Genomic DNA, 13,488 nt, shown 5'->3' with positions numbered 1-13,488 from the left:
CTCATATGTTACTGTGTGAAGCATCCTGAGAGACTGTGAATGAGTAAATAAATCCTACCATGGCACGAAGACAACCTACATTCCTAGAAATTATGAGTCAGTACCACTTGGTATTATTTCTGCATCTCTATCTCTGCTACAATTGTTTTTCCACCCTCTGCTCTCTAGCTCTCAGAGCAATAACTTTCCCCCCAGCTCTGTAACCAGCCTGATGCTGACTGCTATTCATTAACATCCATTTAAATGAGAGAGGGAAAGATTGTATTTGTTGTGGAGATTATAAATAGTAATAGATTGTTTCTGGAGACTGTCATTGGCTCCTGGTATTTGCCTGCACAAAGCTTTGGGCTTTTAGTTTCTGATCGGTGGCATTAACATTAAACACCCAAAGAAGTGCTCAGAGCCCCTGTTAGAAATGTAAGAGCTCTTTTCTCCCTGGATTGGTTTTAGCCCTCATTTTGGGTCTACAGGTGACTCTGCTAAGCTGTGCAAGGTCTAAGTCTGCGGCGTGGGTTTTTGCTCTCCCCGGCTGCACGCGGCTCTTGGGAGCCCGGCTGTGGCGTAGCTTCCACGTGCTGCCGGGGTTTGCTGCCGCGGGTTCCCGGACACGGCTCCGTGTCTCGGGTGCGTGGGCTGGCCAACCGCTGTTACCGTGCGCTAGGGACCCGGCAAAGAGGAAGGAATTTGTCCATTTACTCCTTGCTTGGCAGGAACGGTTTATTGGTCACGTGGCGCGGTTCGATGGAAAGACGCGACCGCTCCCGGCACTCGCATGGGAGAAAATGGCGTCTGACTGCCGGCGGGATAGGGCTTTATGGAGGGGCGGGGCGAGAGGATCCACGGCCTGCTGCCCAATAGGGGCGGCTGCCGTGGCGGTGACACCAGCAACAGCGACCAACCAGAGAAACCCGCAGGGGCGGGCACCGAGCCAGAGCGGGCTGAGCGGGACCGTGCGGCTCGGGGCAACCAGCACGGGGTTTCCCGGGGCCGGACGGCAGGGTGGTTACAGGAGCGGCACAGGGGTAAGAGCCGGCAACAGGCAACATGGGGCCAGAAACCGCGGGGGGGAACAACGTGGGGGAAACGCGGGATTACAGAACTTATTTTAACATAAATTAAAAACCCTAATCTAAACCCAAACTCCGGGATGCAACATAAGTCCTCTCCACACCATGAATCTCTTTCTAGCTACTGGATATTTCTTGCAATCAGTCAGCTTCTTACCTCAATCTATCTTGCCTGCACCAGAAATAACATGGGAATTTCCATGGGGGCTTTCAGCCCTGAATTCCCAGTTGGGTGTCAAATCTAGACTGGAGCTGCAGCTGGGAATTCTCATCAATAGCTGATCTCCTGAGATTGCCCCAAACTGGAGCAAGGATTTTACAGGAGTGCAGCAGGCAGTTGCAGTGAGACCAGGCTGCATGCCAGCTCCTGGCTGTGGTTCCAGCAGCCTTCCCTACCCATCCCACGGAGCTCTGCTGCACTTGGCATGGCACCCCATCTCTCAGTGTGTAGTGCCATCCTCCCTTGGCTTCCTGACTGCTCCAGCTGCCTGCCTTCCATCTGAGCCATGTAAACTTAGCTGTTCCTTAGCCTTTTCACCACCCCATCACCCTGCATTAACTCCTCAAGAGATCTCTTGAGGAAACCTCTATCTTCTCTGCCATCCCACACTGACTGTGCTGATGGCCCTGCCCGTACAGGCCCTGAATCACTCCCGCTGCTGCCTGTGCCAGCTCTTCTGGAGCTACACTGAAATTCAGTGTGACAGTGAAGTCCCTGTCCTGTGGAAACTGAGTAAAGACTTTTTTTTTTTGTTGTGAGAAGGTAACATTTAAAGGCATCCCTTGGGTTATTCTATCTGGCAGCACAGCTGGTCTTTTGTGTGAGTGCCAGTCTTTTGAAATGCCAGCTCTGGTCTTCAAGGCAGCCAGCAGAAGGTACAGCTGGCTCTGCCTGTAATTAATTCCTCATCACTCATCACTTACCTTTATTCTCTCTTTTGACTGGGAAGAAGGAATAATACAGATTACAAGACAAATGCAAAGATTGCCTTGTATGGGAAGAGGTAACAACAGGATTCTTGGTGTCCTGGGATTTCCCTTTTGTTCATCTTTCTCTGGTCGGCTGGAGAGATATAGCAGCAGATAGATGGTCTAACTTTTTGTGTGCCTCACCAGCAGGTGCGCTTAGAAAGTGCCAGGCAGGGGAGATGGGGAAGGGGCAACAAGGAGAGAAATAGACAACAAAACTGTCCAGCTGCCTTTGGACTCTGATAGAGGAAACCAGGCATGATTGCAGTGTGAAACCAGGCAAAAAGGGTGACTGCAGCAACTGGCACTGGAGACCATCCCAGATGGGTCTTTCTCATCTCCACTGATGAGGAGTTGGAGAGCAGGTCACACTTCAATTCTTCTTCAGTTTGTAGCCACTGGAAAGGAAGATGACTTGGAGATTCCCATAGTCCAAGTCTGCAATGTTTTATGGCTCTGCCTAGAGTGCAGATCTGGAGGTTCATTTACAGGTACCTCCATCACAGGCTATGTGCCCTTAACTTTACTGGCAACTGGTGGCAGACTGACAGGTGGTTGAAGGGAGTAAAGTAGACGAGCTGCACAAACTTTTAGCATCTACAACACTGTGGACTCAGTTCAGATGGGATAGAGGTTTTATCACTGTTTCAAGTCCAGGAGCCTCTTCCATGCCTTCCAGAAGCATATTCCCAGTGACAGTATTACTGGAAAATTGAGGTATTGTAGTTCCTTTCCAGTCTCAGGGAACTTCTGTAACTTAGCAGGGATTGCAGGTAGGGCTGTGAGAGCTGGCTGCCCTTCACAATTCTGACTGATTTCTAAGATAGCCATGGGATTGCTGCTCCTCTGTTCTGACCTTCAGTTTTCTAGACAGTAGTGAAACACTGCATGTTGTGAGTAGATAAGGGAGATTCCTTTCCAATTGTAAACCATTTGAAGAATGCCTGTTCATATTCAGTATTGTTGTATTAGGGAATTCAGGGGCCAAAAGGTTGTTTTTCCTGATGCTGCAAGGACATGGAGCTGTCAGCCAGGATGTGCTCAGGCTTGGTTTGGGTCTAGGCCAGGCATTCAGAGCCAGTGCTTTGGAGGCACTAATTTGCATTCCAGATGCTTCTCTGGGTTTCCTTCTATCTCGCCTTTGCTTTTTTCCTAGGGCATCAAAGTTTGTTTGCTGTGTGATTTGTCCCAGTGCTGACTACTCAGCCAGGCTATTGTGCAGCAAATCCTAGCTACAAGTCCCCAAATGAGGATAGAATAGATAATGGTTGTTTTTAATCCTTGCTTGCTAGCAGCTTCATATTAATTCTTCATTTGCTCTCAATCCCTCACCTCATCGGCCCTGGTGTCTGTAATTAGCTGCTCTGAACACACTCCTGTTGACATTGATCTATGGGGTTATGTAGTTCCTGCGTGAGCTGTCAGTTTGGACAAGGGGCTCCATGAGGACTAGGTATCCTTAGAGAGAGTTTCCTTCATAGGAAGCTGCTGAGGGCAGGGAAGATGCCAAGAAATCAGCAGTTCAAAGCTGGTTTTGCCAGAGACCCCTACAGTGACTTCTCTTATCTGTGGCACTGTGTTTGCAGGAGGGAGGTCTCACTGGCTTGGATCCCCCGAGGTTGTGCAGTGCCAGCTGGTCTCAAGAGAGAGAGAAACAAGATATTTTTCTCCTTGTCCTGGGTTGTGGTGTGCATCCCAAACTGAGTACCACCAGGGAATGGGATGGGATATGCTATCTATGTCCTGTCAGGCCTTCATCTAGTCTTCTCAGCTTGCCTTACAGCTAATGCTTCTGAATATTTCCAGACAACAATTTCTATCCTCATTTCACTAAATTATATGCATATTTCATTTTTTAACCTTTTCTTGTAAGTCATTCACTAAGAATCTAAATATTTCATCATCTTTATCATGATCTGAACTCCCTGTGATGTATCTCTCAGTTTCTGACAGCCAGGTGCTTGATGGGAGTATTTCCAGGTCCCTGTCATTCACGCAGTGCCCTTAAGGTGGATGTGCCAAGAGTGAAGGATTTGGGGGGATCATGTAGGAGGGAGGTTATACAGGAAAGTCTGTTTCCCTGCCTCTTCCCCTGACCTCATTCTGCTGTTTTTCCAAAGGGTATACCCATGTGGAATGCAGCATCCCAAGTGCAGAGAGATACAGATGGATAAGTAAGGGTTACTATTTCCTCCATATTCTCAGGTGTAATATATCTGTGTATGGAGACCAGAAACCCTGATGAGCAACAGCATGACTAGAGTTGTGATTGATTGATTTCTTGAGAAAAAAAAGTGTTTCAGGTCACCCCTGACTGAATGTTTAATTTTTTTTTTCACTGAAGCAAAAATGGAAAATAAGTAATCTGAGGGCATGCTAACAAAATGCTGCAGTAAGACAAACTGAGATGGTTTTGTGAGGGGGTGTAGGGTAGGAAGCTGTGACACTGTTTTCAAAGTGAGAACTGGAAATGCTTTGAGATTTGTTGGCTTTGATTTTGGTTTAATGATAGACAAAACCTTTTGGGAATTGCTTTTTTTTGAAAGAACTTGAAGTCGGCATTGATTCATAGGATCTTTATGAACCTCTGAAAACGTTGGGCTGGGATGGTACCACGTGGTGTGGAACAGGCAACGCTGTCTGGTGCCTCAAAGAACAGCTGCTCACTCCAAGGCTGCTCCCAGGGCAAGTGGTGAATGAGGACACTGATTGTACTTCCACAGGTGATGGCCAGGGAAAGAGCAGGGAGAGCCCTGTTAGCTGTATTGCATATTTCAGGTGTCAGTAGTGAATGTGGGGGGGGGGGTGGGGGGGCGGTATCAAATACGTGTTCTGGGCTCCCCATTTCAAGTGGAATGTGGAGAAATCAGTGGGGCCCAGCAGAAGGGCATCAGGATGGTCAAGGGCCAGGAGCAGATGTCCTTAGGAAGAGAAGTTAAGGGAGCTGGAATTGTTCAGTCTGGCAAAGAGGAGGTTGCTATCAGACATTGACCCCCTACTGTTTCAAGGGCAAATTCAAAGATAATGGAACCAAAATCTTTTCATTGTATTAAATTATATGATAAAGAGCAGTGTCCACAACTGGTAGTGCTGGTGGTTCATACTGGACAGTAGGAAAACTTCGTTTTCTCAGGACTTGGCCAAGCAAAACCATGCTGTCCTCATGTAGAGCAGGAGACAGCTTCAAGCAGGAGGTTGGATGGGATGCCTCTGGAGGTCCCTGGCAGCTAGCATTCCTGCCAACCTCTTCTCATGCCACCCCAGCCATGCTACACACTGCTTCTTCCTCATCCTGCCCCTCTTTGTCTGGGTCTGTGCTTCCCTAGGAAAGGCCAGGTGGACGAAACATTGCCAGTGGCACTTAGCCATGAACACGGGAGAAAGCTGGCTCCCTTCAGAGATGACCGCTGGGGCTCTGCAGGCTGTCCCTGGGCCAGCTGGGGCTTACAGCCATGATTCAAGGCTGAGCCCAGAGCTGTGCCAGGAGCCAGTTCAGCAGGCAGGCTTGGCTGCCTGTCCCAGCATGCCAGAGGCCTGTTTCTCTCTTACAGGCTCCTTGAACCTGCTAGTTCGCGTGCGGAACAAGCGAGCCATCGACACGCAGGTCTGGTCCCTCAGTGGGAATCGGGGCAACATGTGGCAGCAAGCACACGTGCCCATCAACCCGCCTGGGCCCTTCCAGGTAAGCCAAGCCCACAGTCAAGGAGCCACCTGCCCTGTCTGTGTGCCATGGATGTAGATTTCCTGGCAGACATCTTCCTCTGTTGCACAGGGGCCAGTGGGGCACAAGGGAGGGCACAGGGAGCTCTCAACCCCCAGGGTCACTGGGGCAAGGCAAAGGCTTAGTGAATGCACAGAAGTCAAATCCACTTCTCCCTGAGGTTTTTATGTGCAAGCATCAGTTTGGTACTATACATTTTCTGATTATTGCTGGTCTGGAAACTGCTTGTCAGAGAGCTCCTTTTGGATATGTCTGTGTGACAGGCAGGTGCCTCAGTGCTGAGCAACTGGGGGATGCTGCCTCATTGGTGTAAAGTGACTGAGTGCTAGAGGTTTCTTCTAGCATGTGCTGCAGAGCCCACCTCCACTGTGCCCCTTGCTTAGGGCTCTAAGGAGCACTTGTGAATATGAACTGGGCACTCTGCATGTGCTCATCGAGTTGTTCATGTGTACCCAGGCAGTGGGCTGCTTTTATGGCTGAGGTTTTTACCCAACAGGCTACTTTGCTGTTGTAGGGTTGTTTGTGAGAGCTGCCCTGTACAGGCTGGTTAAGTTGTGGCACTGTGGCAAAATGCCCAGTGTGCTTTTGGATACTTCAAAATAGTAAATAAGAATGTAGTTACTCTTGCAAGTTCTGTTCAGTATTGGTTGGCTTGTTAGAGCAGGACACGTAATAAAGCAGAGCTCTAATGCTCATTTATTACTGCACAGATACTCAGTACAAAGAGGTTGGTCCCATTAACAGTGGGATCTGGCTTTCCAGAGGCTATGAATATTGGAGAAATGGGAAGGAAATCATTCTTTTAGGAGCCTGATAAGATCTGCTCTGTGTCCTGCTGACTTCTGCAAAGCCCTGCAGAGCAGGAAGGGCCCTCCATACCTGCAGCCTCACACTGGACTCTCTCCCATGCTCTGCTTGTAGATAATTTTTGAAGGTGTCCGGGGCACAAGCTACGAGGGGGACATTGCCATCGATGACGTCACTCTAAAAAAGGGAGACTGCCCAAGGAAGCCAATTGGACCGAATAAGGGTGAGACTGTGTCTGCCTCAGAGGCAAACAAGTTGGTAGGAGTGCATGGACAAATGTGCATGCTAGGGCTGCGCAGCTGATTTCAGAGCATGATGACGTGTTGGTGGGACTCAGTGGGATGGTTGACCCCACAAGCAGAAGTCACCAGAGGGGCCGTCAATCTCTTGGGCTTGTTCTATACAGTGGAGAGTTAGCAAGAGTCAAAGGAACAGCCGGGAGGTGCCATCCCCAATAAGCTAAGGACTTCTGCAATATCTCATTTCCTGGAAACTCTAGTTATGGAAGCTTTAAAAAGAGAAGGACCTTCTGCAGGTGCTAATGGCCTCTGTAGTGTTATGTCAGTCCTACTCCGAGAAAAAAAAAAATCTGCTCTTAGGGGCATGGAGCACAGGTGGGCTGTGCTTCTTTCCACTGCCACCTGAGCAGAGAGGCACAGCCAGGCTAAATCCCACCAGCCCCTTTCCAGTCCACCCACATAAACTGATGCCAGCACTGCAGTAATGGAGACAACTCAACTCTCACTAGGCTGCACTGTGGATTGAAGCCACATGAGGTGTGTGTAAGCAGTGTGTAGGCATTGGGTGGGAGTCACTGGTGTCCTGCCTGTGCCCTCGATAACATGCCTCAGGTGAGCCAGAGAGCAGATGTTCAGGGTTTGCAAACCAGAGCCAGATAGGTACTTGAGAGCAAGGTTCAGTTTGGTTTATTTACTTTGAAGCAAGAAAACCTTCAAAGTAAGAGTCACTTCTAGCAATTTTCTTAACTCCAGAGATGAAGAGGGAAACAAAAGTCAGAACACTCTAAAATTTTCAAAATTTTAGCTGCAGTTAAAGGTCTCTTTTAGCCTAGGATATAACCATAACGCAGTGAGAGTCTTTTGTTTGACTCAGGTTGAAAGTTCTGGGGAAGAAAGGATTGCAAAAGAGTCTAAGACTCAGCCTTTTTTCCAAATTTAGTTTTGAGGAACCTTGAGAACATCCAGGAAAGGCTCAAAGTATCTTCCAAAAGATCAGGGAACTCTCTGTCCTTCAGGGTGGGAGAAGACATAGATGTGTGCTGACTTGTTTGATGACTTGTTTGTCTTGTTTGATATCTGTCCCATCACTAATTCTCTTTCTCCCTTCTTGGCTGGCAGCTGTTGCTCTTCCAGGAAGCGGTGTCCCAGCACTGCACAGACCTTGGCTTTGTGGACCATTGACTTTCTTCCTTTATGTGCTGCTCAGATGATGGCAAGCGAGCGCTCCTGTCTTCGGACCAAGACATTCCTGCTCCTTTCCTACTCAGTCACCTCTGCTCCTCTTCCTCCCCTCCTCACTGGCACACCAAAGTGTCCATATGTTACCAAAGACTGACAGGCATGACCATGCAAAGGGATCTGGTTCAGAACTGGAGCACTCCTTGAGAAAGTCATAATGTCTAGAACAAAATTTAAAAATAAAGACAAAACTTTTTTTAAAAAGCACGTGCACGAGAGAGACTGAGAGAGAGAGAGAGAGGAAGGATAGAAACACACACGGAGAAAAGAAGGAATGAAACACAAAAACTGGGAATGAAGAAATGTGAAAAGCAAATGAAAGAAGAAAAAAACACACCCACGTTTCCTTGGGAATGTCAGACAGGGCTTCCTCAGGGAAGTGCGAACTTGTTTTAAACAAGCAAACAAAAATATATTAAAGCACAAATTTCTACCAGAACAGTTACCTTCTTTGCTGCAGAGCCCGCAGCTTAGTGGATGATATCCTGCAGTACTCCCCTTGTCTCCTCATGCTTTCCCACTGGCTGGGGCTGCCTCGCTCCAGCTGCAGCTCCCTGCAGTAACACCAGCCTCGTCTGTGGGGCAGCAGCTGCCTCCCGTGCCGGCAGCCGGAGCGCCTTTCCTCGCACCGCATGTGCTTCAGTGTCTCCATCCATCCACATCTTCCAGGCTCTCATGTACTTAATTGTCCCCGGTGTGGTTTGCTTTGGCCTTTCTCCACTGCTCTGTGCTTCTCCTCACCCCCCAGCCTGAAGAAGATGGAGCAAGGAAGGGACCGATGACATGGACCACGCTGAGTGGTGAAGTCCTGTCTGGATCCAGCTGCAGCATGGGCCTCCAAGAACCTCTTTCTGTCTCAGCACTCTTGCTGGATAGGGGTCAGGTCTGAGCTGCAGACAGAAAATCTGGTCTCTCTGGGGCTGAGGGATGGGATGGGATGTGATGGGATGGGACTGGAAGGGTGGAGCAGTTGCACATTGGCTTCCCCCTGTGAACATTGGGATGGCAACTGCATCAGCCCTAAACCCACAATTGCGTCTCTGCCTGTATTTTGTTACCTATTTATTTTGGTTTTTATTCCATTACTTCCTCCACCTCAAGTTTTCTGGATTATGGGAAGAGTCAGGCATTTAAGTGTTCTTTAGCCAGGCAGCAAGTGCTGTGCTCATGACCCAGCCCCTGGGCTGGCAGTTCCGGCAGCTGCAATGCTGCCCTCTCACCTCCCAAGGCCTTTTACATGCACAGTGCATTCACTGCATTGTGAGCAAAAGGTGGCAACAGCATCACTGCTCAGGGTTGAGGTTGCTGAATTTTGTCAGCGCATGCAGCCACACAGGCACTCAGCTTCCACTGCCAGGGCAGTGGGCAGAGGAGCTGAAAGGTGGAACAGGCAGGAAACTGCTCCAAGAAGGATGCAGGCAGGAAGTTGGCCCGAAAGAGGCTTGTGCTGAGCTGTGGCGCTGTTTGCCGCTGGGGAACAAGGGAACAGGCAAGGGGGAAATTCACCTTTTTCTTGATGGTATCATGAGTGGGTAAAGCTGGTGCTTCTCTCAGCCGCAACCTGTAGCCAATCTGGCCCAACCTCCTCAAGGTGGAGGCACATGCTGTTCCAGATGAACCCCCAGGAGAAGGATTTGCCCTGCACCAGCCAAACAGGAGCTGTGATAGCCTTGTTGCATCTGGAAGCAGCTCTGGGCATGACTTACCTCCCTGCACAGGGCAGAGTTAGCCCCACAAGGCTGTCAGTTGGGGTTTACTAGCCCACACTTGCAATTAATTAAGTGTGACTCTTCCTCCTGAGGGATACCCCATCCAAAATCCTTATCTGGATCACCACAGATAAGATAGCTAGATTAGATAGCTGTTTCACTGAAGACCCAGTACCCATGGCACCTTACTCATTTCTGATTAATATATCAGTTTCTCTAAGACAGCCATGTTTGTCTGAAATCACCTGAATGTATTAACTGCCTGCTGCATTGCTCAGCTTCCAGCCATGGCTGGGGCCTCATTGCCTTCACTGATGGAGGCAGAAAGCTCTTACTTAACTCCCAGGAGATCCAGCCACCATCCGAGAGAGAAAGAATATCAGCTCTGAGGGTCAAGGGGAACTTCTTCACAGGAGGCCTTGCAAGACAGTGGGAGGGCATGATACAGGTGTCCCCAGCCTGTTCTGCTTTTCTCCATTACCAGGAATTGGGACTGTGTCTTTTCTGTCTCCACTCCTCCCTCCAGAGCCCAGACCTCAATCACAGTGCACATTTGACCAGGAAACCCATGACTGTTGCCCAGGGCCAGGCAGTGTCATGGGATGCAGTGGGTGCCAACAGCAATTCTGTTTCTTGGTGTCTGTTTCCATTTTCATGGGCAGCCAGTGCTGCCCTTTTTTAGGCTGAGCTCTTTCAGCCCTGTGCTCTTCTTTTCCTCTGTGCTTGTTGGAGGTCAGAAGTCATCACCCCACTCCTGGTAAGAGTCCACTTTCACTCCTAAGAGAGGCCATGCTTCCCAGTGGTGCTTGGGAGTTTCACAATGGCTCCTGATCTGCCAGCAGCAAAACATTTGTGTTGCATTGCTGGTTGCAGGAGGCTTCTGCTGGGCAGAAGGTGGAGACAGGAGTGCTTCCCCATCAATAAGAGATTGCCGAGGGCAACAATCTCACTTTCTGAGCTCTGAGGCAGAGGCCTTTGTGGGTTTGCTTCTACAGACTGCTCAGCCCAGGTTGCACAAGCATCCAGGTTTTGTGGGGTTTAGTGGGCATCAGAGGTGCTGTGGGGCTGGGGAGGTGCAGCCTGAAGGTTCAGGATGATGGGCAAAGCATTACCCATGAGGCAAGTGTCAGCAAAGGGCTCCACACTTTTAGAAAGGGATGTCTGCATGGAGAGAGTCCATGCCCTGTTGCCAGCCCCTGTGAGGAAGGATGTAAGAGCCTCACCACACCAATCTATGGCACAGGGGGCAAGAAGCCCTTTGGTGGCTCTAGGTCCAGGGCAGAGCAAGGAGGTTGTCCCAGCCAGAGGTGAAGCCTTCTCCTACTGCCAGGTGTCCCTCAGTAAAAGTCTCAGGAAGCCCCTTCCCACTTAGAGCTCTGCTCCTTTATCTCTGGCTAGAAAGCAGCTGGTGGTGAGTTTGGGGAAAAGTTGTTAACCCAAGTGCCCCTGCTTCTCAGAAGTACTGAGGACAGAAGGAAGGACTTCCTTTCCCTGGCAGATATGCTGAGAGATGGTATAGGGGGAAAGAGGCACTTCAGCAGCAAGGATGGGAAGCTGTGCAGTGATGGGGTAGAGGGGAGGCAGGGTCCCTCTTCTTTGAGGGTAGTGGTATTTGTGGTTTACTACCCCATGCCTGAGAGGCAAGTCTCCTTGTGGAGGTAATGCATCCCAGGTGAGATGTAAAGCCATGCTCCTTACCCCTTCCAATTAAAGATCCCTTCGCATTTTCCACAGTGTTCTGGCTAAATTATGGTCCTTAAACTTAATTACTGTCTGTCTTCTTAAATATCTGTTGCAGTTCCAATGTTATGTTTCTCTTCCTGGTGTTTTATGTTGCTCTGTGCCTATCGAGTAGCTGCTTTATTCCACTCCAGAAGTGGCTGCATTTCAGCAATGGTGGATATTATTCCTGTATATAGTATGAAAGTCCCTGCAGAAGAAAAGTGCAATATAAATTTAAGAGACTGCTTTTATTTACAAGGAGACCTCTGCTTGGTAGTTGTAGAAATACATTAGGAAGAATGCTGTGTGGGTGTTAGCCGATATATACTCAATTTCATTTTTTTTTTCAGGGTGTAGAACAGAAAATATGTGAGTGTGCAGGCTCCTGGGTATAAGTTGTAGATATTAGAAGTAGTGAATGCTACTGTGTAGTTACAACTGGAGCTTACAAAGAAACTTACACTTGAAACCTCTTTTTGTAGTTGTTCATCATATTCTGAAAAATATACTTTTTAATTACAATTTTCTACAGTTCAGTGCAAGTCCAAATAGCAGGTCATCAACAGAACTTTAATCCATGGCTTTTAACAATATGAACATCAATTCCTGCTGCTTGCCCTGAAATGCAGTTCCTGGCTGGTAATAATAATAGACTATTTTTCTTCCACAAAGATCAGCCATTGGAAAGTGATGGACCTAATGTGTTCCATTTGATCTGGAGATAAGTAATTAGGAGCACCTGAGTGCAACTCTTCCCAGCTGTATGGGAGTGAAAAATTGTTTCATGTATATGAAAAACCTTGCATAGTGCACAAATGGTTTGGGAACTGCTCATGGGTCCCTTTCAACTCAGCATATTCTGGGATTCTGTGATTGGTGGGCATGCAGAGCTGCTCCAGCAGAGCTGCACAGCGTGCTGCCTGGAGAACAGCTGTAGCAACAGTGATAGGGAGCCCTTCTTCTGGGAACTAGTTTTCTTCTGGAAAGAAATATGGTAGCAATCAGGGAAAAATTGGTGGGGGAAGGGGACTTCAGATATTTAGGCTAGTAATTTTTTTGCAAAAATAATTTAGAGATATGAGAATGAGTGCAGTAAATATGATACAAATCATATTTTATTCCCTATTGCTATCCAAAGTATTGAAATTTAATTTCTATCTATACAAAATCCTGTGGGTGCACTACTCCAGAATTACAAAAAAATTACTTTTTTGTAATTCAAAAAAGGGAGAGCAGAGTCTGGATTCCTCCTCCTCAGCCTGTCCTTATCACTCTGTGCCAAAAAGTGCCCATCTTTTGGGTTGGTGCTGGGTGCTTCTCAGCCTGGGGGGGACAGTCAGTGATGCTGGTGGGAGAAGCATCCCTCCACCACTGCCCTGAGCCTTGACTCCAGCATGAAGTAGTCCCGTGCAAGGCGCTGTCAGGACCAAGCCCTGCTCCCCATTAGCCCTCAGCGAGGCTGAGGCAGGGAATTTTATCTATGGGAATTGCCAGGTGGTCCTCATGCTGCCCTGGACAGGGACAGGAAAAGGAACCAGGGCATTTTCCTTCCTCCATGGAGTAAATGGTGTCCCCTCACCCTGCCTGGAGACAAACCTTTTTGTTAAAGCAGAGAGCTCAGGAAGCTGCTGCTTCAGGATGTTGCTGTTTTAGTCACCTTTGTCAGCACCATGCAGATATCTATTTTTCTGGAAATGCTGCAGCATCGCTTTGCCTCCTGGCTGCCTTTGGGTGTCCTAGCAATGGCACGGAGGAGCATATCACATGGTCTCTGTGCCTCAAGCTGGGTGTGGTGGGACACAGTGCCACAGCACCTACTGATGCCCAGCTCTTCCACCCAGGGAGAAGGACCCTGCTTTTCAATTACGACAAGCAGTTGCATTGTATTTCCTGTGCAAAGGATAGGCCTCCTGGCACTCCTGGCTTTGGAAAAGATCACTCTAGGTCCTTTAAACTGCCCCAATATGTTGTCTTTTCCAGACTGCCCTCAATGTGGGTGCATCCCTATTCATAGC

The 13,488-nt window shown here is 48.6% G+C and overlaps 1 protein-coding gene across 1 annotated transcript in view; it reads left to right on the top strand.

Annotated features, from left to right (window-relative positions):
* The window catches only part of MDGA1 (MAM domain containing glycosylphosphatidylinositol anchor 1), a 142,736-nt gene extending 134,590 nt beyond the window's left edge, over window positions 1-8,146 (top strand). Inside the window, exons 15-17 of the mRNA XM_053974235.1 lie at window positions 5,588-5,718; window positions 6,679-6,787; window positions 7,923-8,146. Of these exons, the coding sequence (XP_053830210.1) occupies window positions 5,588-5,718; window positions 6,679-6,787; window positions 7,923-8,014 (332 nt within the window). The 3' untranslated portion in view covers window positions 8,015-8,146. The remainder of the gene's footprint in view (window positions 1-5,587; window positions 5,719-6,678; window positions 6,788-7,922) is intronic.
* The last annotated feature ends 5,342 nt before the right edge of the window (window positions 8,147-13,488 follow it).

This window comes from Vidua macroura, chromosome 3 (genome assembly GCF_024509145.1).
Source record: "Vidua macroura isolate BioBank_ID:100142 chromosome 3, ASM2450914v1, whole genome shotgun sequence".
Classification (NCBI taxonomy): Eukaryota; Metazoa; Chordata; class Aves; order Passeriformes; family Viduidae; genus Vidua; species Vidua macroura.
This window is presented reverse-complemented; position numbering and strand designations above follow the sequence as displayed.